At 36.0% G+C, this 26,656-nt stretch overlaps 1 protein-coding gene across 1 annotated transcript in view; it reads left to right on the top strand.

Moving 5' to 3' along the window:
- Positions 1-26,656, top strand: part of LOC104624394 (guanine nucleotide exchange factor VAV3-like) — a gene marked incomplete at its 5' end in the record, with an annotated part of 71,001 nt that overhangs the window by 39,125 nt on the left and 5,220 nt on the right. Inside the window, 5 exons of the mRNA XM_010291750.1 lie at positions 5,947-6,012; positions 10,620-10,654; positions 12,563-12,679; positions 13,382-13,469; positions 17,574-17,703. Coding sequence (XP_010290052.1) covers positions 5,947-6,012; positions 10,620-10,654; positions 12,563-12,679; positions 13,382-13,469; positions 17,574-17,703 — 436 coding nt within the window. The remainder of the gene's footprint in view (positions 1-5,946; positions 6,013-10,619; positions 10,655-12,562; positions 12,680-13,381; positions 13,470-17,573; positions 17,704-26,656) is intronic.

Below are 26,656 nucleotides of genomic sequence, written 5' to 3'. Positions count from 1 at the left end.
AAATGTCTAATACAATGATTTTTACTTTTAAAGTGACAGTAGTTCCTATATTGTGTGAAGCTTCATTCTTCCAGCCTTAGAGTAAAAGTCCTACTGAATAAATCTGAAAGACCATGGCATTAGTAGCAATCCTTCTAGTGAAATTATAAGAGTTAAGGTGAGCATTTTGGCACATAAAAGTCCTGTAAATTTTCAGTCACTGCTGCTCTAACATAGTAGAACCAAAAACTGTATTGGCAAAACCCAGTTATGAATATTAGATTTATAGGGGAGGGAAACAGCTCTGCAAAACAGAACCACACCTAAACTTCTTGATGACCTCTCAAGTCAGTAAAGGACAGGGGTTTTTTTATGTACATGGGAAAAGTGTATTCTGTTGGTGGCAAAATTCAGTATCATGATTCACATCACTACTACTGCTACTGAAATTTCTTTTTAATTGGAAACTATAAACTGGTTTAAAATGCTGTCTTGCATTTGCTTTAAAGATAAATGCATTAAAGCATGTCTCATTTTTCTTGATTATTTTCTTAATAGTTCATACTAGAATCCTGGGTACTACTGATATTACTGCATAAATGGAAATAGAGCTAAATAGACGAACTTTCAGGATATTAATAGAACAACAGCTGGGAAGCAACTGTCATTGTCTTGAATTGTTTTTCCTATGTTTGTCTTCATGATTTTCTTTCTTCTTTGAGGGTACAATAAGTTAATGAATAAAATTATAAAAATTGCTCACTCTGTCGCATGAGTTGGGTCATACTTTTTTTTTTTTTTTACTGGCTTCAGTTAGGATTAAGTCTTCTACAAACTTTTCAGGATTGAATCGGTTCCTATGCCACCACATCACCCTGAACAACATTTAACTGGGGGAAGTAATAAACAATAGAGTTGCTTTGTCTATTAAAAAGTATGTAAATAACTGTAAACCGCCCCCCGCAACTAACCAAAACCAAATCCAACAAACAAACAAACCAACCCTCCCCCAAAACCCCTTAAACCTGTTATTTAGCAGACCATAGATATTTCACATCACTAAAAATAATTTTTTTCAAATGTTGGTTGGCAGATTTTGGCCTATATAGTTTTATATGTAGGTCTAGGTTCTGCAATGTCTTGAGTTCTGATCCAGAGAAGCATTTAAGCACGCACTTGATTTGGGACTGGCTAGAAGGTAATCATCTGACTAATACAATTAGTACAAGCCAGAACTATTGGCACCTTGTGGGACTGATTCTATTACCATGTTCATATATATCCGTTAACTCAATCTACTGGAATTTGTCTTAGATGTTATTTGTACCTATTGTGCCAAAGAATTTAGCTAAAATCTTTCTGTGTTTAACTATCAGAAACTGGGAAGTGTATGAGCCTTTTCCCCCAGAAGCCTTAGTAATAGATTTGAATCTTAATGGAAATTGTCATCTCCATTAGCATCATTCAGGAAATTTCTTTTTTTTTCTCACAAGCTGTCTTGTCACAGACTGCTTAATACAGATTTTCCTAAGTCTTGTAATGACATCTGCATTTTAAAATGCATATTAAGAAAAAAAAAACCCTGCAAAACACAATTTTTATTAAAATATGTAAGTTTTATTCAAGAAGTGTTTTAGACTAATTTACAGCTGACCTGCAAGACTAATGTTAGAATGGATTTTTAAGTCAACTGTCCCTCAGTTTAGAATTTCAAGTGCTTGTAATACACTTAAACCACCCATACTTGTCTAATTTTTTCATTCTTTACAGTACATCAAATAAACACCACAAGTTACTAAGCAATGCTTAAGCTATAGCTTAAGTGTGATCAAATGTATTTTGATAGACATTAAAATTCTGGTAAGTTAATGTTTGAATGTTCAAATAGCAATTTATGTGGTAAGTTCTGTAGTAATTCAATACCATACGGTCTACCTGTTACGCAGGCTGGAAAACAGAAGTGTGGGGTTTTTTCTTTATGAAACAGCAAATGCTTTTCTGAGAGGCAAACTGTGCAATCACAAAGAAGATAAAGTGGCTGGGATAAACACTTCTGAATTCCATGAATTTGCTTTCTGCCTCTTTGCAAGTATCATCCAAAACCTAAGCTTTCTTCAAAGAGAATGTGTAATATAGGGGGATTGATACTGATTGGGGGGATTGACTTTGCTCAGTCAAGGTGCAAGACTAGAAGACCCATGCTGCTTGCCTAGCTGGTGCCCGGCTGACATCACTTGCAGAATGAAATAAGAAAAGGAAGAGGAGCTGGGCTTGCGGAGAGAGCAGAAGACTCTGTGTTTTATATGGAAATTTCAGACCCCTTAACCAGCGCACTCTTAGTTGTTTCAGCTGTAGTAGTGCAGCTTTGAAGTAGTCAGATTTTTATTATAGATGTGCATATTTCTCTCCTCTTCTGAGTTTGGTTTGAGTAAAATTGGTATCTGTTTAACCTGAAGGTACGCTTTCAGGGGTGCCGCAATGCCTACCATAAGATATAACGTAATTCTAGTTTCACAGGTTTGCATTGCAATTACCTGCCATCCTCAGGCAATCATGTTTCTCAAGTATGCCAAAAGAATACAGATATTTCCTAGTCTGATTCTTTCCTTTTTCAAAACCAGCTTTTCTTTGATGCAGATTAAACCCATATCAAGTAATAGCTATTACAGATGTACTTTCTAATGCTTCAGTAGTTAGTGGTCCTGCTGTAAACAGCCAAAAGGCATTCAGTATATTGTAAATATACTTACGGCATAAAATGGAAACATTGGGGAGGCAGCACTATATAAACGCCATTTTTTCTCCTTTTGGTTTGTAATTCGGTTTGTACTTTTTTTATCTGTCTCCTTCCTCTCTTCACCACACTGCAGTAAACAAAACTAAAACGAGTGAAGGACATGATAATTTATAAATTTTAGCTATCCTGGAGTTCTAGTTCTTTGCATGTCCAATGAAGTTAATGGTTATTTCATAGCTAAGTAACAGGGAGCAGTCTGGAAATTTAGAGCAAATGTGTCAAATGGCTTCAGAAAGTCTCCCTCCTTAAAACAGGTACAAGGGTTTTGAGTCAGCCTCTAGTCTTGCTGAGACCATCATTGACAGCAATGGACTGAAGGGCGTCATTGGCCCTTATATATATGAATATGTATACACACATACACATACATGTAATAAATATTTTAATATATATTATAGTAATTTAGAAATACACTGTAATAGTATATACATCTTAAAACTAGTTCTGTCCAGTCCTTTTGCTTCTGCTTTTACAATGACCATACGCCATTATAGGTCAGTGTTCAAGGGAAATGCTTACTCATCAAACAATAAGCAATTAGCAAGCAGGAAACATAAAATAGAAAGAAATGATTAGTAGAAGTGAAGTATGGTGGCGTAAGAATTTTGCTGTTATTAATGAGTTGATGGATAGATCTTAAAGTTTGAAATCATCATCTGACAACAGGTCATGGTTTTGTGTATGGGCGGTACCAAGCCTTGATGGATTTAGCTAGGATTTCTAAAGTAAACAAAATAACCCAGTCTCCTAAGGACATTATAAAGTTATTCAAATGAGCTCATTATTGACAGAGCATTTAAAAGTGAGTTGTTTTCTTCAGCAATGTGTAGTAAATCAAACTCAGTTCTGTTTAAGGATTTGCTTTTTTTAACTACAAAGGCAGCTGCAGTTGTCGCGTGTGAAGTTTGTTTTCAGAAAACAAGCTTTGCTTGTCTCAGTGCTTGTTACATTCATGGTATTGCTCAAAAAGCAAAGGCAAAGTTTTGTGCTGGTCACAGTACTTGGGGCCATTTTGTGTGATGAGAGTCTGTCCATGTGATTTCTCTACTGCTGCTTTCACTTTGGTCTTGGTGTACTGTTGATAGAACACATACTTCGCTTGTAGCCTCTCAGCCCAACAAAGTGACGCATCTGTGTCCCACAGGTGCACAAACAGCATCTTCCAACAAGTGGTGACATTTAAGAAAATTGTAGGATCGTTGCCTGGGCAGAGGGCATTTCTTAATGCTGTACCTCTCATGTAAGTCAGTCCACTGCTGATGTAGTTTCTCACCACTTCATTTCAATGAATGTTCAGTGTCCTCCAGATGATTTATTTTTTGCTGCAAGTGCCATTGACTTGTTACCTACAGAATACTTAAAGTGCACATTTATGTTACAATACAGTCTATGGCTTGCAGTTCAGTTTCTTCATTGTACATGTATATATGTTGTAATGTCTGCATTGTGATAAGGATTTAGCTAGTGTGGACCACAGCTAATCCTCATGATCTTTGCTGCTCTGCTGAGATTTTAATTTGCGGTTCATATTCACTGTGTACTGCTAGCGGTATCTAAGCTAGGTAATGTAATGCTGGTATACATCATATTTTTCCATGGTCTGGTCTTTCCGTACATGCTACAGTTTCTTCAGTGGAGGTAATGTGGCTTTTTTTTTTTTAATTTATTTTTACTTGAGGTCATAGAACAGCACAGTTTGGTATAATTCAGTGCATATTGAAATATTTTAATGCCTGCAAATGAAAGCTGGCTTTCATTCTAGATTTCAGGGGGTGTAGATACATTTCTGGAAAAACAATAGACTTAATCCTGTAGGTATCCAGACTGTATTTCTGACTTGCAGGATGAAGCACTATAAACATTATGAAACACTATTGAACATTTGAAATTATGTCCCTTTTTTCACTTTCGAAAGGTAACATAGGGGTCTGTCCCTGAGCTCATCAAATTTTAATCCTTGGGTGCTTTCTAGTTTTTGTGGACATATGTTGCATGATGTGTCATCTTGTCCAGCTTCTTTTGCTTTATATAAATACTTCTCATAAATAGCAATGGCGTGTGGGCACATACAAAACTAATTTCAATTGTGCTCCTCCAAATGCTTTTTCTCATTAATATATTTTATTCAGTGGCTGGTCTTATTGACTGTGATATCACTTGCTATTCAGATAAGATTAATAGTGTAAGTATCACTTAGATGGGAGACTGTGTCAGAGCTCTGCTTATAAGTTAAGTCTGTACTTCAGAGGGTTTCACGTTTCGGAAGTAAATAGAATATATGGGTACAAAGGATAACCTGTATTCAAGCAGACAGGGGGAAATAGGGCAAGCGGAACACAGATTCAGATCTGTGAGACTGTCAGTTGTTTGCACAGAGTTCTTTGTTTAATATCATCGCTATTCAGCATATTATAACTTAAATACAGCTTAATTGCTTTTCTTTCTCCTCTGCCGCCTCTGCACTTCTCTGTATATTTGGTAAAGATGGCAGTCACTGGGGTTATGATCTGTGTTTGGTAAATTGCATAATAATCTCCCTAGGAAAATGACGCACTCATTTATTGTGCTTAGGATATCACAATCAAAGAATGCTTTAATTTTTTCATAAACCGTTGTTAATTTTTGCTTTTACATTCAGCTCCATCCTGTTTGAAAGTGCTGAATTCTGTTTTGTGTGGAGATGTTACAGAACAATTACACATTTAGTGTTACAGAAACAAAATGAACTAAAACCCCCCAAAAATTCCATGTCTGTTTCTGAAGCATTTTTTCCCCTTGTAAATTTTGTTGCAGGTATGTCAGAAAAAAATAAATATAATTTTCAAGATTACAGTGCTTGTAAAGTACTCACTTTTATCTCATTGCCAAGTGCTGATAGTATGTTATGTTTACAATCAGTATATTAAATTTAATGGAGGTTAGGCATTTATGTTCTTTTAAAAATCTGTTCAGGTGTATCAGCTATAATTATTACTTAATTCCATAAATTTTAAGGAAAAAAACAACAAAAAACCCCACACAACTGTTGAGTAACTCTTCATTAGAACAGCATTTTATTTTAAAGACTCTTTGGTATACTCTTATTGTACTAAATCCCTGTGCATGTATTATTATTTACTATTAATCACCATTATATCTCAAAAATGGAAAATTTTGGGGTTTTTTTGTAGGGCAGAAATCTAACAACAGGAGAACTTGGATTCTTCCCAAGTGATGCAGTAAAGCCTAGCCCATGTGTAAGTACAATTGTTTCATTCTGTTTGTCATCTTACAGAAAAACTGCCTGGTTGATGCCATCACTTTATTAATCTTACCTTACGAAAAAAATACTGTTTCTAGTTCCTTTGTGTTTTCCTGGTATGTTCAATATTGCTTAAAATAGAGCATTCTAATACTTCTTGTTGTCGTACGTAGATAGGGCATGTCAAGAAAACATCTTCGAGAAGCAGATTTAACTTCTGGGAATATTAATAAATTGAACTGTCTAAATAGTTTCCAGAATATAGAACAAACACACTTTATGTGAAAGTGTACTTTCTTCCTTCCCCAGCAGTCAGGTAAGAATGCTGTGGTTCTAATCCATTCACCAGTCACTTTGGGTTAGAGAGAGGGATTACACCAGAGTAAAACTAATAGAAAACTTTGAATTCAGACTACTCGATAAATTTTCTGCTCTTTGTAGGTTCTTCCCTGCCTTTATTTTACACAAGGGTGTTCTCAATGTAGAAAAGTTCAGGACAACAGTAAGAAAATTTGTTTTATAATATGTACTCAAGAGTTTTGTATACAGATGTGATGATGTATTAATATACTGTATGCTTGTTCCTTCATTCTCTGCCCTCTGTAACATTGTGCACCAGATTACTGTGTCCCTTTGAGATTAATTGGTGTAAACCCATAAAACCAGTGATGAATGATATTCCTTCCTTTGCTTTAAGACAGCTTCTTTTAAGTTGATTCACAACAGTTTGACTTTATTAATAGAATTGCTTTCATTACAGCAATCAAGATATACCACTTAAATGGTTTATAAGTAGGTGGAATCAGCTGTTAGCGGCTGCATTTTGATATGCCTTTAGGGCTTGTATTGCGCCTTATTTTCTAAAACAAATTTACATGTGCTCCTAAAGAATATAAATTCATTAGTATACCTTGAGACATCCTTAGTACCCTGTATTTTCAGAATTTTCTTTGAAGAGGGATGCACAGAATACAAGGTGTGTTAGATTGTGCAAGAGAACAGATCTGGAATAAAGATGAAAATGTTACATGAACTTAGCTTTCTTCCCTCCACCCCTTGCTTATTGTAGAAGTTCTGGATTTCCTGTGCCATGGTGTCACTGACCTGGGCAGAGGCAGTACCTGCTATGTATTGGCCTTAGGTTCTGGGAGCCACCCAGTCAGTCATTGTACTCTATCATTGACAGCAACTGTGGCAACATTTTAGGAACTGCCAGTATACTTTAAAGCAGAAGGAAGTGGGATATCCAAAGTTAGGAAAAACGCTGCTGGGGTATTGTGAAGATTGCTTTCTAGTGATAAAGCTTTCTGCTAAATTTAAAATATACTATTTACAGGAGTATTGAAAATAATACAGTTTTACAGCATGAATAAATATTATTCATGAAATGTTACCAACTGGTGTCATGATAAGAACAAAAAGATAAATTGATACTTCATCCCCGTTAACATGGAAGGATGAAATATAAACATCTTACTATGATAAATGATGCAGTTAAGGTTACAGAAACATCAATCAGGTTTTAAACATGCTATAACTTTTACTGTTATTAAGTCTAATAGTCTTTACAACCAGCTGATATAAAAATGCCCAGAAACAGCATAAAATACATACATCAAAAGACTTTAGGAATGAATATTGAATGAAAAACTGCTGAGCTCCAGAATATCTGTATTCCACACTTTTTACAGATGTACCTATAAACATTTTTTTTTCTTCTTTGCAATAAGTAATATATGTCAGCAGACATTTTCTGCACCATATGAGTAATGCCTGGTTTTCCTTAGCTTTCCTCCAGTTTTCTCATTTTTGTAGAGACACTGGACACAGCACAGTATGAGCCAAGAGCTTCTGGAATAACATTTGATTTTACTCTGTTTCATGACAATGAACAACACTTGTTTTATATTTATATATAAATACATGTATCTATCTGTCCATTCAAAAATAACGAAAAGGACTACTCATCTATTGTTTAACTGCTCTGGAGGGTGGCTTAAACCATCTCTGAATTTTCATATCCTGTCCAACATAGTAGAACTACTTGACAAATTAAGAATTTTCTTTTTAAACTATTCTTTCTTCTCCTGCAGCTGATAGAATGCATGTTATTTAATTAGTCCTGTGGGGAGTACAATCAAAAAATCCTTAAAGGTGCGATTCTTCTGTAGATGAAACGCATAACTGCAATGTCTTGCAGCATGTAAAGACTCTGTAAGTGCCTAGTTGGCCTTGAAATGTCTCATTTGGTTGCTTGACTAAAACATTTATTGTAGGAATTCTTTGTCAGCATATTTATAATCTATTAACTTTTTTGCAAGTCTCACCATTAGAGGCAGAAGTGCCTGAGTAACACCATCAGTAGCTGTAGGGGTATGAAGTGCCGCTGCTGCTGCCAGCGGTAGCACCTGGCTGTGCTAGGCCCCCCACACTTGAAAGGGGTTTGCATACCACCAGCACTACAAATCCTGCTGTTTGAGAGCCCTTTGTCTGCACTTTTTGGGAGTAATGCATGTTTCCTTTTTGTCTCTCCAGAACTAGACTAACTTAATGATTGTTTTAACACCTGGATAGATTTAGTGTTTTGCAAGCTGAACATGGGACCCTGGTTTTATCACAGAGAACTTTAATGTGTTCCACACTAGTTTCTGCTTTGTTAATCAGAAAAAAATGTGAGTTTTGGGCTGTCCTGTAAGATTCAGAATTTTATCATAAAAATCTTGTATTGAGAGGCATTGGAGTAAGTAGTTATGTATTTAGTTTGAGTGACCATTATGTCAAAGACAGTAAGCAGAGTTTTGTGAACTCTGCAAATTTTGGTTCATGGAAATGAATCTTAACAGTGCAGGGATGGAAGTTGCATCTTGGGTAAATTTAAAGTTAGCCAAAACCCTATCCTTTCACAAAAACCTGGACAGTTTTGTTTACTTCTGTGGAGAAAGAGAAGTTAGGAGACATACTAATTTAATTCCTAATCTTTTTTGAAAACTTTGTCAATAAGAAAATGTTCTGGAGTTAACTAAGAATATACTTAGCCAGTGTTTTCAGTGAAGCGTTTGGAGTAAGTGCATTATGTAACTCTAGTATTGAGGCTTCTTAGCATGAAGGTGAGAGCCTTAAAATGGTGAAATGATAACAATTCTTACATGTTTCAATAATTTAGTACTTTTGCATTCCACTAACTGTGCTTTTTTTGAGGAGGTTGCAAGATAATATGTTACCAACACAAATGGTTGTAAATATTATATTCCTCGGTACATTCCCTCAACTCAGGCCATCTGCTGCCTTCTGGTTTACAATATCCTGGTTCAATAATTGCTTTGTAGCTTCCTATTCTACTTTTTTCCATTCAAAAGCTGCCTGTTACTACCTCAGCAATACTGCTAGAATATACCATAGCATTTTGAACAGGTTAACACAAAAATTTTGCATTACTTGACTCTTGCAACTTTAGCTGCGCAATACTCTGATTAAATATGCGGGGAGCTGGGGTTTTTGTGGTAGTTGTATTTGGTGTTGTGTTGGTTTTTTTGTTTTGTTTGTTGTTTCTTTTAAAAAAATATTTATTTATTTATCTGTGGGTTGTTGTTGTCGTTGTTGTCGTCCCATCACTGGAGTTTGTTTCAAGGCCAGGTCTAGAGACTTGATAGAGATCTCTGTTGATACCTGAGGTCAGATTAATGGGAGTTGTAATTGATTTCAATTTCAATTAATTTAAGTTTGTAGGCCTGTATAATAATATTTCCTAAACTGAGCTGTGTTTGGAAGTCTCTGTTGAAGATATTCCATATATCATATATAAAAAAAAGTGTGAGAAGAATGTTACTGTAATTTTTCCCTGTTAGATTCCAGAAAATAATAAAACATTCTTTGTTTTACTGGAAGAAAAAAAAGAAATAATTTGCTTATCTAAGAATATATGACAGTAGGTTATAAGTCTGCAGGATGTATACTAAGCTTCCACAAAAGTCAATTTTTCAGCACTTTGCAAGTTTCACACAAGAAGTAGTGAGTACAAGAGTAGGGTAATACTGAAGTATCATGCGCCAATGGGACATTGTCAAGATGAAATGGGGATTGCTATACGCTGCATCTTGTGCAGGTATAAACATTACCTATGCATATGTTTATGTATATGTATGACATCCATTTTGCAAACTGATTGTAGTTTGCTTGTTTTTTTAAATTGAACTTGAGAATCAAATTCTATGCTTATAAAAATCCAGTATAAGGGTTAACCAAGTGAAATACAAAGGTATGAATGATGTCATGCAGTACAATCTATGGATTATCTGCAACTCTCTCGGAAGATGATGTACTCTTTCTAAGCCATACAATCCTGAAAACATTCTAACAGTTTTATTAAGAAAAAAAAACCTGTCACAGCAGCAAAGAGTTAAAATATTCTGTACTACTTTCATAATGGTATGGTCCTTTGTTGTAACTTCCTTCAAAAGAAAATAGACGTGTGGGCTAATTAGATCACCTGTTTCTTTTAACTTGTTTCATCTGGATATTGACAATTAGATCAACACTATCTAATTTGTGTTTATTAGGAAAAAAATCTAGATCCTCATTCTCTTGTATCTTTTCATGTCCTAGGTTCCTAAACCAGTAGACTACTCTTCACACCTGTGGTGAGTCCCTCTCTAGTCTTACCAAAATCTCTTTGAAAGAAGCAGTTATAGAAAGACAACTGTGTTTATTACAATTTAATTTATATTGGTTTAACCTTTCTAGGCTTCTGAAGAAGGCATTGTGTAATGGTTTGGGAAAGCAACACCATGCATTGCCTGAAAGCATTTCTGATGTAATAAAGTGCTTTATGATTTTGACATTTTGTTTACAAGGCTGTAGCTGTGCAGCCTTAGTCCCAGAGGTCTGAAATAGAATAATAAGAGAAGAATATAATATGAAGGTGTGCAAGTACACTTTACATGTTAAATGAGTAAAGAGAAGGAATAATGTTAAATACATCTTGTCTCATGAATAATTCTGCATTTCCTTTAAAAAAACCCACAACAAACCAAACCAACAAACAAAAACCACTGTAGAGACATAAAAGGACGGTGTATCAAAATTGGAATGCTGCTGGTCCGGGGCTTAATCACAGAATCATTAAGGTTGGAAAGGACCTTTAAGATCATCAAGTCCAACCATCAGTCCAACACCACTGTGCCCACTAAACCATGTCCTGAAATGTGTGTGTGAACTCTTTACTGGAATTCAGCTCACTTCTCGAAAAAACATGATGATTCTGAGAGAACAGAAGGAGCATAATTTGTGTTCTTTCACTGATTTTATGCTTTGCCATTTAGACATGAGTTCTGATTTCCTCTAGTTTGCCACAAGTGAAATCGGAATCAGATCTAAACAAATATTGATTTTTTTAAATAACAAGGCATATAGAATATTTAATATATAAAATTGGTATTTTAAATTAAATTCTAACATTTGCTCTATTTATAATTTTGTTAGAAGAACGCATATAATTGGGATCTGTCTTTATCTTCTAAGAATTTGTAATACTTAACTGAAAAATGACTTTATGCTAAAACTTGCTGTAAGAAGTCATATATTTTGTGATAAATTTCAACATGCATGTTCCCCAGTGTGTTTTATGAAGTAACTATTTTTTTATTCAAAGCTCCATTCTAATTGGTACTGATGTATTAGTATGAAATTTTACATAGTAGTGGTCTGTGATGTTGACTACATTTAGACTACTTTCTAAAATGGTAAAATAAGCATAATTTCCCTGGAAGGTAGGTCACTTTACTCAATTAACAGTCTAACCTCTAGTATTGCAAATAAATTCCTGCTAACAGCCTCTCATGAAGTCTCGCCCAAACCAGCAAGGCAGAGCAAGGGCACAAATGTACTTATGCAGTGAGGCTGCAGAATCAGTGACTTACTTGTCTTATCTTTCAATTCTTAGCATCAGCTCTTTCCAATTTGGACGTACTAGGCTGCATTTTTTTCTTTTTTTCTTCTGGATGTTTAGTCTACCCTTTACACTTCAGCCTTTAGAGGTTATGAATAATTATGAAACCAAATAAAATACTGTATTTGTAGAAGTATCAAATTTTTGCATAGGTCTTTTTTTGACCTAATATACTACTGATGGCTGATTCTGCATTCTGTTAAGATAAATCCCACTAGAACTCAGGGAGGTTCAAAGGTTCTGGACCACTTTTTTTATTGCTTCACTTGCAACACATGATTCAGGAAAACATTTTGTTTTATGAGCTCTTCAAGCCAGTAGTGATTCAGCTAAGGCTCAGGTTTGAGTACTTTCCTTTAACAGGCTTTGGATTCAACATGTGCACAAGCACTTTCCTAATTAAGAATTTCCCCCCCGCATTGTGGAATTTTTTCATGCTTTATTCTTCATTCAAAGATCTGGAAGTGGTATTCAGTTGCAACTGAATATTTTTAGGTCCCTATCATATGCAGAATATTGGGACTCTGCATTGCATATTTGATAGATCTTTCTTTGTAGCTTTGAAAAAATCATAGGCAATTTTTATTGTTCTCTGTTGCAGGTTTGCAGGAGCAATGGAAAGATTGCAAGCAGAGAGTGAACTTATCAACAGAGTAAATAGCACTTACCTGGTGCGGCACAGGACCAAAGAGTCAGGAGAATATGCAATTAGTATTAAGTAAGTGGAATAAGATCTCCTATGGCAAATTTAACTATTCTCATTTATGTCTAGATAATATTTGAAATCAATAAGGAAAATAAAAACCTGTATCAATTTGTATAATCATACACAGCCTTTTAAGAGAATCAATGTAGGGAAACTGAAGCTGTTCACAAAAATACCCAGGATTTGCAGTAGGAAGGTAGCAATGGTTTTACAAGGCTGGTGCAGCAAACAGGTCTACAAAAATGATGGTCTAGTATATCACGTAAGAGTAAGTAAGTGTTTGGAGTGTAGTGTGATCTGCTTCTCTGAAATGAGTAAGAATGTTTTATTGACTTCAGTGAGAACTTGTCAAAGCCCTTTGCATCTCAGACGTTTCAATAAAATGTGGGTTCATAAATTCCGTGGATGCAAATTATTGTGAGGGTCTTGTTTGCTTTCATGTTGTTTATCAACATGAGTATAAAAGTAAGAAATATATGGGAAATCCCAGTTAGAATGAGCAGTTAGTTGTGACTTTCTGAATACACTTTACCTCTTCAGCTGTACTTTAATAAATATATTTGGTTTATTAGATGTCAACTTTGTTTTGGCACAGATATACATTTTGTCTTAAGAATTTATTCGTGTGGTGTTATTGGGGCATGCCCTCAGGTAACTATTGATTGTGTCTGATTAAAAACACATTTATATTCATAAGTTATTCATTGCCCACAGGTACAATAATGAAGTGAAACACATCAAGATTTTAACAAGAGATGGCTTTTTCCACATTGCAGAAAACAGAAAATTTAAAAATTTAATGGTAAGCATTGAGTAGGTTTTTAACAATGTGCCATTTTCTATGTAACTGTTAGTGAGAGCTGCTTTGGTTTGTGAAATTACAGAAGGCTGTGAGAGTGAGAAATTTGAATTGTGTCCATACCTGCTAATAGGATAATTTTTTGCATTTGTGGCTGATGCTCTAAGTGATGGTAGTACGTGCTTAAAACTATGTATTTGTATATAGGAGTGGACTGTGTTCCTTGCAGTGATGTGGAAGAGAGGAGGAATTTGAATCCCATGCATCAGCCCCCTGTGGATTTAGGCTGAATCTTGGAAGGAGAATTTGATGTCTTTGGAAGTCTTTCTCTATATAGTAATGATCTCTAAAAGTAGCTAGGTAAGGTTCCGTGCCAGCCTAGCATATGTACACATGTGCTGCGGAACATAATGATGCCTATTGATGTGTAAGTTCAGAGGGAGAACAATGTGAGGTGCAGCTGTGTCAGAAAGCCCAGAAAAACTCAGGAGAGGCTGGTTTTACTGTTGCATCAGGCAAAGAAGCATAGCTAGAGAATGGGGCTGTATAAACTGCTAAAAGCTCAGAAGTCCTTGTTGGAATAATACTAATCTGGAGTCAATATAGACTAGTCTAAATTAAAGCAACTGTGTGGCTATTTTGAACTTGTACTCTGTGGCAGCAAACCACTGACTAGCAGGCTATAGTAATAACACAGAAAACATAGGCGCTCTCGTTAACTTTCATTCCAACTATAGTCCTAGTTCATTCCCAGAAATAAGAGTTTGGTGTTATAATTGCCCAGATTAGAGAGTTTTCAATGTTCTGTCAGAACCATCTTGTACTGGCAAGAAATTCCTTTTCTTTGAACTTCAATTTGAAATAATTTCTTGATAGCTCCTTTTGCTCAGACAAGACTTGTAAATACAAGGTGTCTGAATAAATTAAAAACTTAGTGCATTTGTAAAATTTTACTGCTTAAGCATTTTCTGATGCATTGTTAAAAGAAGCTCGTTCAATATATTACATGCAATCAATTGGATTAAAACTTATGCACATCCAAGTACTCTAAACTGATAAAGGGCAATGCAAAGCAAGAGTAGGGAGAGAAGCTTTAAAACCAGGAAGCCGTAGAAATTGTTTTAATTTAACCACTGGTACTCTGTAAAGCAAGAGCATCCTACAAGCACTAAAAAATCAACCAGAAATCTATGCGTTGTCTGACCCTATTTGAAATAAGTGCTGATTAGAATGGTAAGAACATAAATTTCCTGATGAAGAATGCACAAAGCTGTTTCTGCACTCTAATGTCTTCATTTGACCCTTAAAACTGGTGAAGTGTTTAGTGTTAGGGCTGGAGACCCTGAGACCTTATCATCGGTAGCAACAGAAATCATGGCGTTCCTCAGATGCGTGAAGGAGGTGGCTACTTCGTTTGCAAACACTACAAATGATTCACTGGAAACTGTTGAGAACACGTGAGCACTCTCAGGATCTTGACGAAGCATGTGAGCTGGAGTCTGTGCTGCTAGGTATCTGCTTATGGCAATGAATCAGTTTAATGCACTGATGACAAGTTTGAAAATTGAGCTGAATGATCAGAGATGTAAGTACAGGACACAATCTTGGATAAAGAAGAAACAAAAAGAATATGCGTTGCATCAAAGAATTGAGAGGACAAAAGAAATTTCTAGTCTAAAGGCCTCATCGCTGCCAATTTAGACTTGCTAACATTCAATTAGGAGAAAGTAATTTCAAAACACGGTTTTAAGGTATTATGAAGTCTGCCCTTGAGAGCTAAATAGACAAGCGAGAGTGTAAGTACTGTTTGCATATGCTGTGCAACAACTGCTTTGTTCTGGGTAGATGCAAGAGAAAAAGTTAAGTGTCCGAGTAGAACTGGGAGCAGAAGAGAGACAAAGCCAGCAGCCATGGAAACCTAAAGTAGTAATCTGCAGTGATACAGTCTTCTGTACTACTTTGGAGGTAACAAAAGTAGAACTGCTCTTCATATAGTTTTCGTAGTACGTTTGACAAACTTTCACAAGAGTAATTAAAATGTGCTGAGTGTGTAAAGCAGGCCAAGGTGCAGTGAAAGGTCAGCTGTGCTGCTGGTGTGAATCATGGTAATGCAACAGACTCCTGAGGAGCCCCATCCATGCTGGCAGGAGCTACTTACCTTTCTTACCTGTTTGTAAGCTTGCTACTGTGTTTTGTGCAATGAATGTTTTAGAGGCCAGTTGTTTGTCAACTGTTTTCATGGAAAAGCAATATTAAAAACTCAGCTTTTAAAAGCAACTGAATCTGTGTCACCCAAAGTAAATTTTTTCTCAGTTTGGAACCATTTTACTTACTTTGCCAACAAACAAAATCTGTCCAGTTGAAATTCTTACTATTTTTACCAAACAACATAATTCTTACAAATTTGTGTGGTGCAAAAAGATAACAAAAGCTTCATACTAATTATTTTTCCATTTATCCAGAAATCCCACTTTGAATGCTGCTTACTTACAAATCACCCTCTCTGTTGCCTTGGTAATTTGAATGTCTGGGTACTCAGTGATGATGTATGACAGAAAATTTGGTTGGTGACATTGTAGCTTGCATGCTGTGCTGATCAGACAGCAAAGCCCTAACAGTTCTTAGTCTCCTGGCCTTTCTGCTTACTTGGAGTGCCCAGCAGGTCTGTGATTATGACTGTTAAAAGCAGGTGTAGATTTTACTCAGCTTTGGACTCTGCCATAGAAGCAGTTTCAGAGATGTGCAGGAGCTCTCAGTGTGGGAAGTGAAGTGCTCCAGAGTTCAGACGATAATATTTGGACTGTTACCAAGAACTTATGGTTTATGCACTAGATCTTGGACTAAATAATTTGAGAGTCATTTTGTTTGGTTGGAATGAATATATCACTGATGTAGGCTGTTGTAGGCTAATGATTTTGTTAATTTTTTTTTTCAACTGGAAGAAAATGATTGAACACAGTACTATTTCCATATTTTGATCTAAGCTTGGTTTGGTCAACTTTGATTTTGGGAATCTAAATATAAGTAAGTAGAATGGAATGACTAAGTTACTGATAGGAGTGAAGGGTTTACAGTAAATACATTGCTTTGTGCTTGCATTTCTGAAGAGTGAAATCCCACAGTTGAAGTATCATTAATCAAATGAAATACATTTGCTTTGAATTGCCTGGTCACTTTTAATTTTATTCTAGGCTCTGTGTACAAACTGTGTGATATTGACATTATTACGGCTAATTCAAGTGTGAGAGATAATGACAGAGGTTGAAGATCGCAAAGGAGTAACACGAGCTGTCGATGTTGTGATGTGTGTTGCCGCCTTTAGAATAGAAACTAAAGTAACTTATCTCCTTGGTTACATGAACTATTTAGCCAGTTTTTTATATGTTCATATATACGTGTTATATGCATATATGTAAAATTTGTATGTATATGTGTGTGCATATGTATGCTTATATATATACACACATATACACAGAGACAAAGTTTTGGATTGGACCCAAGGAGAATGTGAAATGCTGGACTTTTCAAGTGAGTTGTGCACTATCTGGAGCAAACAACAAAAACCCAACACCACCTCACCCTACACAAATTTTAATGGCAGAGCCTTGAAAGTTTTACATGGTCCATGTATTTGCTCATTATGTTCCTGTTGACTTACAGGGTTATATGCAAGCCTTATGCTTATTGCCTTATTTCCGATCTGTGTACTTACAAATGCATTCTTAGATAAACATCATTTATCATTGCAAAAGAAAATTGAGAAAACCAAGACAGTTACTGTTACATACTTAATAAGCAGCTGACCTTGCCTTCTGCCTGACTTCAGGAAAGCAAATACATGCTCAGCCTGGCTCAAAGAAGCAATGAGTGTTGACTCTGACAATAACATCTTACTTTAAAAAAACCCAACAAAAGTCAGTTAATTGGCAGTGTAAAAGCAGTCAATATTTAGGATACTTGATTTTTTAAAAATCAACATGTATTGTGGGATGTTGTGTTATTGAATAAGGTTACTTGTATGATGAAACTGTCATTGACTGTACACCAGAATGCTGAAGAGGATGTGATTTTAATTTCCAATGACATAGTATTTTTTCTTTCTGAAAGGAACTTGTAGAATACTATAAGCACCACTCTCTTAAAGAAGGCTTTCGAAGTTTGGATACTACTCTTCAATTTCCATACAAAGAATCTGAAAACTCAGTGGGACAAAGGACTAACAGAACAGCTGGCAACTGTGAGTATTATTAATTTTTGTATATTATTTTCTGTCATATAAATATTAAAAGGACAAGGTACCTTGAACATCTGCATTTTCCATTTTTGACATATAACCAATTAATGTGGTAATGCTTTTAGCTAAGATTTTTTGAAGTTAAGTGGATTCAGATCTGCTAGGAGGTTTATAATATGTCTAGCAAGTTTGTCTTGCTGACAAACTTAAAGTTTCCCTGATATTCAAATATCTTTTAGGCATGCTGGTGAGAGATTCAACTGCATCCTGCCTAGTTTTCTCAGACATTCGCATACATGCAGCTACAAGTGTTAATAATATCTGTGACAAAGTCTAATCCTTAAAAAGGGATTAAAATCAGTCTTGTAGTGTAGCCATATAAAGTAGCATCTTGGTAACCCACATAAATTTCTCAAAAGACCCATTAGATTTATTGTATCATAATTATTTTTATGCCCGCCTTTTAACCTTAAATGTTTACTAGGCCTCTGAGCTTCTGAAAGTTAATGAACTACTGTACAATGTAAACAGCAGTTAAAAAGTTTTGAAGTTTAGAAATAAACTGAGATGATTTACATTGCATATGGTATTTATTTAACCTTTTACAACTTAAGTGGAAGTTAGCATAATTTTTAGGACACGTGCAAGTTCAATGTTAATGATAAAAATTACCACATGGCTGGCCTCTGGAAAGTGTATAATGTTTCTGTCACAGAGCAAATATTAGATTTGCAGTTCTGCAGACAGTGGCTGTTATCTTTGTGCTGCAACAAGACAATAAGAGGATAATAAAAATTAATGGGTATTTTAACAATATGAAGGCTGCTGTGAAAGGCCGTTGAGTCCAGCCTAGTCTTTGTGACGATGAAGATGGCTGTGTTACTTCCATTTGCTATGTTTGTAAGCTTTTGTTTACTTGCTTGCCTCTGTTCCATAACGTTTCTGTAACATAGGAGACTTTCTTCCTCTCCTTATTAAAGTGAAGATAATGTAGGACAGAAGATTGTGAGAAACCAGTGTGTGTCTGTGCATTTCATTTACTCTGTCTCCCAATCCCTCTTTATTCCTTCCGTTTCTGTTTTCTTTCACTGCTTCCCGGGACTTCTGCCAGTTGTCTCCCTGCTATGCCATATCTCAGTATATCTCCATTCGTGGTGAATTTATCTGTCCTGCCATTTCTTCTCCCTTTAGTTTGCGATCTCCCTTTGCTTTTCTCTTCCTCTTGTCATCACTTGTGCTTTCCTCATCCCTTGCCCCCCCCCCAGAACATTGAGGCTTTAATTGCTGAGAGGATATGCCCTGTTTAACTTACTTTGTGTTTGTTTTGGTTATTATTGACTGAGCAGAACCAATTTGTTTTGTTTCTTTCTTAGGTCAGTTAGAATGTATCTATATTGTCCTCCACCTTATTAGTCTGCAAGAGCATTAGCTCAGTCATTTTATGCTTTACAGGATACAAGACTTAATAGTACATGCTCATTACCTTCAGTCCACATACAAAAGGAAACATCTCCTTTAACAAGATCTTTTAGGCAGTGTATAGAGGAGCAAGAGAAATGAGTGTGGGATGCTTTCATTTTAGTCAAGGGGATTTGAAAATGAATCTCTGCTACAGTAAATATCAGCCATTTAGTGCTACAAACTATGATGGTGGGAACTGGCAGGTTTTGTCTTAGGGCCAAACTGATCAAAAAACCTCTCAATTCTCAGACTCTTCATATAAAATCTAATAGATTTCCACAATTCTGTGAGCCTACCTAGACTGACTCTGGATGACACCTTCTTTTAAAGGATTTGACTGTTTTTTTTTTTTAACGTTTTAGCATGTCACCGTGAGTGTGTATGCTGGGTTTTTTTTTTTCTTTAAAAAAAAATATGCCATTATTAACAGCCCATCTGTGAGTCATGCTGCTCAGTTTTAAAGCTATCCTGTTAGTCTTTACCAAGTTGGTGTTAGGATAACTATGTATCTAGGCTGTGTGAACCCTGCTGGGCTGAATTTGGAAAGTAGTTGCTAAACTTCATGCTGCAGTTTTACTTAGTAGAGGAAGCAAAAAAGTTACTGGGCAGTGGTTGGACATTCAGTTTACTTCACAGCCATCAGTGAGAACTGCCACACATCTGGTTTTTTGACCTCTTCCCACTTAATCAGAGTGCAAGGAAAACAGTCATTCAAGGGAAGCCAGACAAGTCAGCTGAAGAGAGAGAGGGATTTCCCTCCCCTTGTTTTTTTTTTTCTTTCAGTTGTGCAACTACTCAGTGTCACATTCACCATATTTTAAGAAGCACGTGGCTGAAGCTGGTGAATGCAATGGACTTTAGCAGTTTGAAGCTGATTTTAAGGAGGTTTTGTGTTTCAACTCTGTATTTTTCACTATACTGTTCACATGACTGGATTTTTTAATGAGGCCATCTTTTGGAAAGACATCAGCTTTTTATTCAAAAAAGCTGATCTTTAGCATATATAATTGACAGAATAAGTGGGAAAAGTATTTCTAAAAAACATGAGTTACACCACTGTAGACTTTGACAGAGTTGTTTCATTTTCTGCTGCCAAAGTCTTTGATCTGCTGTGAAATAGAATGGCAATACCAATAAATTTCTCGAACAATGTGCAAAAGTATTATATTAATTTTTTTGTAATTGTCGTGTTTTCATTTACCGACTGAAGGAAAGAAAATCAAGTGACATTTCAGTTTACTTGTAATTTCTGAAACAAATCATAATAAATCACCTTGTAACTTCTTAAATTTTCAGGGAATTTGATTTTTCCCTTCAGCATCTACTAGATTTTTAGAACAAAACCGTTCATTTTATGGAGAGAGTTAATTTGGCTTCCCACTTAAATTAGAACTTTGCTTTTTAGTCTCCTGGTCTTGCAGAAGTCACACAGTCTGTTTGCATATTTATTGTACACTTTTAATGTGGTTGAAAGAGCTGTCAGACATCTACTTTTCTCAGTATAGAAATTCAAGTTAATTAGGAAGATTTTTTGGGGAAATGGTACATTCTTTCTTCTTAATTTTTTACTCTTAGGTTTTTCTAGACATAGTATGATCAAGTTTTGTTTTGCTACACAGAAAAATACATTAAATTCTTATTGTATTGTAAAGTATTGTAAATACTTTACAAAAATTCTTACGTTAAATGGTTGATCACCCCTCTAATTTAATGAAATAAAAGCAAAAATGGAAGAACAGTTGACATTCTTCTACAGAATAGCTTTTGGCACTTTATTCCAATCTGTGGAAGTAGAGCACAATCATATTGAGAAATCTGAGTCTTTATGAAATTTAGATTTTACTGTAACCTAAATCACGAAGCCAAATACTATTTAAGTGACTGTTTTCATCACCTGTAGACTAGGAGTAGATACATTAACTAGTTATATCGTGTCATTCTACTACTTAATGCATTAACTATGTAAAAGTATCTGCTAAGAAAGTAAGATAAAACAAGTGTCACCCCAACCCTTAAGGAAACAAAAGAACTCAGCCTTTTTCCTTAAAAGCCAACAACAAAACCCTTATTAGTGATGTATAAAAATAGAGTAGTTATCTGTAGAAATCTAGTAGGCTTTCCTTGCCCACGTAGGTTTTGGTTGTCCAGAATTTCACATGTAAAACCAAATCTCCAATTCTATTGAACAGAAAAATTCTCAAAAATTAAGATAATACATGGACGGGAAAGGATCAGCCACCCCTTATATAACAACCTGTCTTTATTCCTGCACGCTACTTTTGCACACTATCATTGTACTTCTGTAGAAATAAAGGTAGTTATTTGTCTCTAAGAATGGGCACACTAATTCAGTCAAGTTGCCCTTTCTGTTTGCGTAACATATTTCCACCCAGAGCTGTCACCTGGGGTTACTAGCTGCAGTATAAAGGAGCTCCTCAGGTAACCTCATGCGTTCTCAGATAATCCATTTAGTATTAAAGGCAGAGAAATGGTCATCACTGAAGGGTCAAAAGGGAGTTTCTAGTGTGCAAGAGTCCCTGGAGTATGTTTCTTTTGTATTACTTTGAGATCCTAACCTAAACTGCTGTTGGTTTGTGGTGTGGGTTTTCTTTAACAAATAAACCATAGCTTAGGAATATTAAAATACAGTATTGGTCCTGTTTATTTTATTTATGTTGGTATTTTCATTGTCACAAATGTGTCTATTCTCATCCAACCGCAAGATGCACAAAACTGTATCATTGCCTCCACCATGGCTTCCTTGTTAATTCCTTGCATAAAATAGTTTGAGTCATCATTCCTGCAAATAACCATTCTGAAGCAAAATGATTTTGTTTCATATGTAGTCACAAGAATAAATTCAGCGAGGCAGCTGTATGTGATGAATATAACCCTGCTACATTTTTAAGGAACACTCTTGGTCAGTAATTATAGATAATAATAGGCATAATTTAGAGGCTACATTATCATTTATCCAGTTGAGGATGGACTTCTCTTTCCAAATCACAGCTGGGAGCAAAGATCCCAACTTTATTAGACTTTATACACTATATATCTTCACTGCCCCTTCAAAAGAGGGACAAAATGTGAGAACTTGTCAACAAACTGTTGCATCTGAAGTGATTTTTAGCTCATTGCATCTAATTTTGCATATAAAAATATGTTGACCCTAGAGTTGTTGGCAATAGAGCAAGTGCACCTCTAACCTTTCACCTGAGGAAGCTGTTACAGGGACTAGGATGATGTGCTCTTTCTGCCTAGACCAAACTTACGCTTTTTTTTGCTTGCTCAAGGGTTTTCTCTCAAGTCAGGGAAAACTGCAAAGATGAGAAATAGTGTTTGGGACTTAGAGGATGTAGTTTAGCTGTGGAATTCCTATTGATGTTAATGATTATCAGGGCAAAATGCATACTTTTTCCCATGCATATTATGAGATCCAAGTTCAAATGGTACTTAGTCCATATTACTAATTGAGGGCGTCTGACTAGTCTTCCTGGGATCAAGAGGAATTCTTATGTATGCATGAGTTCCTGCTTTTGTACTGTTAAGAAATGGGGCACAAAAAATTAAAGAAAAAGATTTTCTGTTAAATCTGAAAATATTTGCAAGAGTCTGCAGTTTCAATTTACTTCTCTGAAACCCTGAATGGGTGTCTTCTTTCTACTTTACTCTTTGAAAAATGCAATTGTTAAAAATTAAATCACAGATCCAAATTTTCTAGTTATTATAGTCAATTTCCTTCCAGATATCCTTAGTAGGGAACCTTACTTTCCTTATTATCAATGAATTATATAGTTAAAAAACTATTATTTAAATATTGTGCCAATATTTCAATGTTCTTTTGCTTTTCTCTTTTTCTCTTTCTTTCTCTAAGCCCCTTCTTTGTTCTGTGGGTTTTCTTTTGTAACTCCTCCAGACTACAGCTTTGTTCCCCCTTCCTCTACTCCTTTCTGGTCAGGTACTGCTTTACTGCTTTTATATTTCTTCTAAATTTGCTTCTGTTGTTTCTGTGTGCAGCAGGCAAGGGAAGGGACGAATTTAATAATTCAGTTCTTCTCTGACTCCAGAAACCGAGTTATTACATGCTATTCTTGGAGTGTAACAAAAGTCAAACTCTTAAACTTTCGAAAAGTATCTATTACAATAAGCAGTTTGAGTAGGATAGGTGTTGCAAAGCTCAATAGTTGCAGCAGATTCAATCCATGATCACTTGACCATTAATTTGCTATGTAGTTGACATCTATGAGCTCTCTCTGTATTTTTTAATGCATTTGTTCAAATGCACAAACCTGAAAATGTTACTGCTTGTAGAGAAATAATATATTCGTCCCATCCCTGCAGCAAACCACACTGCAGCAGCATCTTAGAATACAGTAGATTTTTTTTGTAGAAAATGCTTTCTTTAAATTCTGCATCAACATTGTTAATTTTACCCATCTGTTTTCTAAATACTGATTTCTTTATTCTCATTTAACCATCTCTGGCTTTAATAAATGCAATCATTTTAAACTAAGAGACTGCATAAAAATGCTTGAAGTAGTAGCAATGGTAGTCTCAATTAGTGCATCGGTGTGGCTATGACTTGCTCTGGTCTCTAAGACATTGTCTTCGAAGAGGTGAACTGCACAGCTGGACAATTCAAGAAGAATTTTGGTAGTGGGAAGGTAAATACCTTCCATATGCTTATGGAAGGAGCTACTACTGTTGAGAACGCAGCGTTCACTCACGTTACGCTGACGCACCTCTGTGTACAGGGGGTGGAGGACTTGGCCTAGGTTGTGCAAATCGGGATTGGGGCTGGCTTTTGCACTATGCACTGGGGGAAGGGAGGCGTCTAGCGTGCACGAACATGGATGTAGTCATAATCAAGATCTGAGTAGGCAGTATATTTTACACCGGCCTCACAGAGGTCACCCAAATTCCTTAGTGCTCTGAGATGGATTCTTAAGGCTTTCCATAGTTTCTAGAGGGGAAAAGGATGTAGGTGGCTGCTCGGTAGTAGAATGGCTAGTGTGCTTACTTGTGCTGAGAGTGTCTCTTGTTGAGTCCTTCCTCGATTCATGCCAGGGATTTCAATCTCAATGTCCTATGCTTACTGTTCTTGAATGTTTTGGCCCTCAGCTGTTCACTGTTTTGGAATCTGTTTCGTCCATTTCTATCTCCTTACATACAGATGGGGGAGCAGGGGGGCAGATGCTTTTAGTTCCCTTCAGTAGTCACAATACCGATTTAGAGTCCAAGATTTAAGGCGCTCTTCCAGTTAACATTTACTTATATAAAGGGACACATCTGTAGAAAAGATGAATAGAAAGCCATTGTGGTGTAGCTGTTTATCCTGTGGTCATGACATTCAGCTGGAATGTCTGAAACACTCGCGTCATTTGAATCGGAGAACACAAAGGAGTTAAGTTTTGTCCCTTTATTGTAGGTAAATACTGTAAGCTTCTATCCTTTTGGGTGAGGATAGAAAATGACCTCTTTCAATCAACTGCACAGCACTTGATTGTAAAGTCTGTTCTTACCGAAACTGATATCTGTTCCACGAAAAGAAAATTGTGAAGTGGCCTATGGTAATAAAACAGCAATCAAGACTCAGAGTTACTTTAAGCCTATCACACATTCCTATATATTCCTGTATATGGTTTCAACAAATTATATCCTTTTTTCCTATGGAAAAGTGCTTTATCAGAAAATTCTTAAGTAAATGTAACAATAAGTGAAGATTCAATGTCTTGCATATCACAATATACTGTCTAAAGTATTTCTTTATACAAGTACAAAATATTAAAGGAAAATATTGATTAGTAATTCTTAATTTAAGCTTATCTACCTGTTTGAATGGGATTTCATATTCTGATAGACTACATTACTTCATATGTTCTTAGTAAAACCATCTTTTTAAAAATTGCCAAAGAATTTGCTTACATTAAATGAAAAAATCCTCATTTCATGATACTACAAGTATTTTTTTCAAAAGGATCTTCAGAGCTGGCTTAGTTCTGTTGATATGGAAGTTGGTAACACAGGAGAAGGGTTAAGCCAACTACTGAGCACTACTGGAGGTGCTGCCCATGCTTGTATAATAAAACTGAGGTTTGGTTAAACAGTGCAAGTAAAGGTACATTGCTTCAAGGAGCATGGAAACTAATACACAAGAACAAGCCTTAGGGGATATGGCTGCAGAATTATGAGGAGGCCATACCACAAGGAGAAAGAAACAACTACTCCCAGCTCTTATAATGATACATTGATGCTTGTGGAATTTAAACACAGGCAGAAACGTGAGCTAGACCAGCCTGCTGTGATGACATGGGGCCTCTTTTGTTTGCACCCCAATTCCTTCATCAGTGGCCCAAACTAGTATTAAAATCAATTTGCTGCACATCTGTCTCACTGTCAGTGAGAAACTTTCCCAACATACTCTACTGTGAATCAAAGCTGACTATAGTTCCCTGTCTTTTCTCCTCCTCTTTGCAGAAGGAAAGGCTAGGTTAAGCAAAAGTGTATCTTCCTCATTTACACATGTACTTTTTATTCACCTCCTTCAGACTTCTCACTCTATTTCCTGTTAATACGCTGAGGATATCCCTCATAATACACGAGGTTTATTTATTGCTGCTTTCTCAATAGCTTCTTTTCTTTTTTTCTCTTTCTTTCTTTCCCCCTCTTTAACTTCTCATTAATATTCTCCTCTTGGACACTTTCTTTCCATCAATCTCTGCTGTTAATCCCATTCTTTCTCTCCGTTCTCATTCTCCTTGTAGCTATCTATCCTCTTTTTCTACTTCACTCAGTGTTTCTTCACTCTCCCATCTGTGCAGATGTCCTTTCCACATGCTGACTGTCTTCCCTAGTTTCATTTACCCTGGGACAGCTCTAATTTGGAGTTGGCTTTGTGACTGTGTCACCGGAGAGATATGGTTAATATTTCTTTCAAAAATTATCACTGTCATTTTTCTGTATTCTATCACTCATCTGGCTTCTTTTTATATAATTCCTATCATGAGCATCACTTTTATTTGAAAATATGGATGTTGGAGTCTAAATTAATCTAAATTCTGCTACTTTCTGCCTCAAGACTTTTGGAGATATATGGTTTTGATTTCTCTTTCTTCGTTTTCCTTTTCCTCTCTGGCTTCATAACTTGGAAAAGAGTTAGAAGTTCTCCTTTCCTCCAGATCTGCCTCTCTGTCCTAATTTTCCTCGGTATTTTCCCTCTTTGTTATTCTTCCATGCATTTTTTTCTCTCCTTAGTTCTTTTCTGCCACATTTTCCCAAATTTGTTCATCTTTGCCTCATCTAATCTTCCTTGCCCCTTTATCACCTTTCTAGAATCTGAAATGATACCCTGCTCCCTAGAATCACTCCTTCCATCCTGTGATGCTTCCCCAAATCTGCCATTGATATTGCTGCTTACCTATAAACGGTTACTGACCTTACAATCAATAACTGTTCTGTTTTTTTTTTTCTTTTTCCAAAACAATTGCTGCCCATG

The sequence above is a fragment of the Phaethon lepturus genome, unplaced genomic scaffold (genome assembly GCF_000687285.1).
Source record: "Phaethon lepturus isolate BGI_N335 unplaced genomic scaffold, ASM68728v1 scaffold13137, whole genome shotgun sequence".
Classification (NCBI taxonomy): domain Eukaryota; kingdom Metazoa; phylum Chordata; class Aves; order Phaethontiformes; family Phaethontidae; genus Phaethon; species Phaethon lepturus.
The sequence above is the reverse complement of the archived record's forward strand: the minus strand, read 5'-3'. Positions and strand labels throughout refer to the sequence as shown.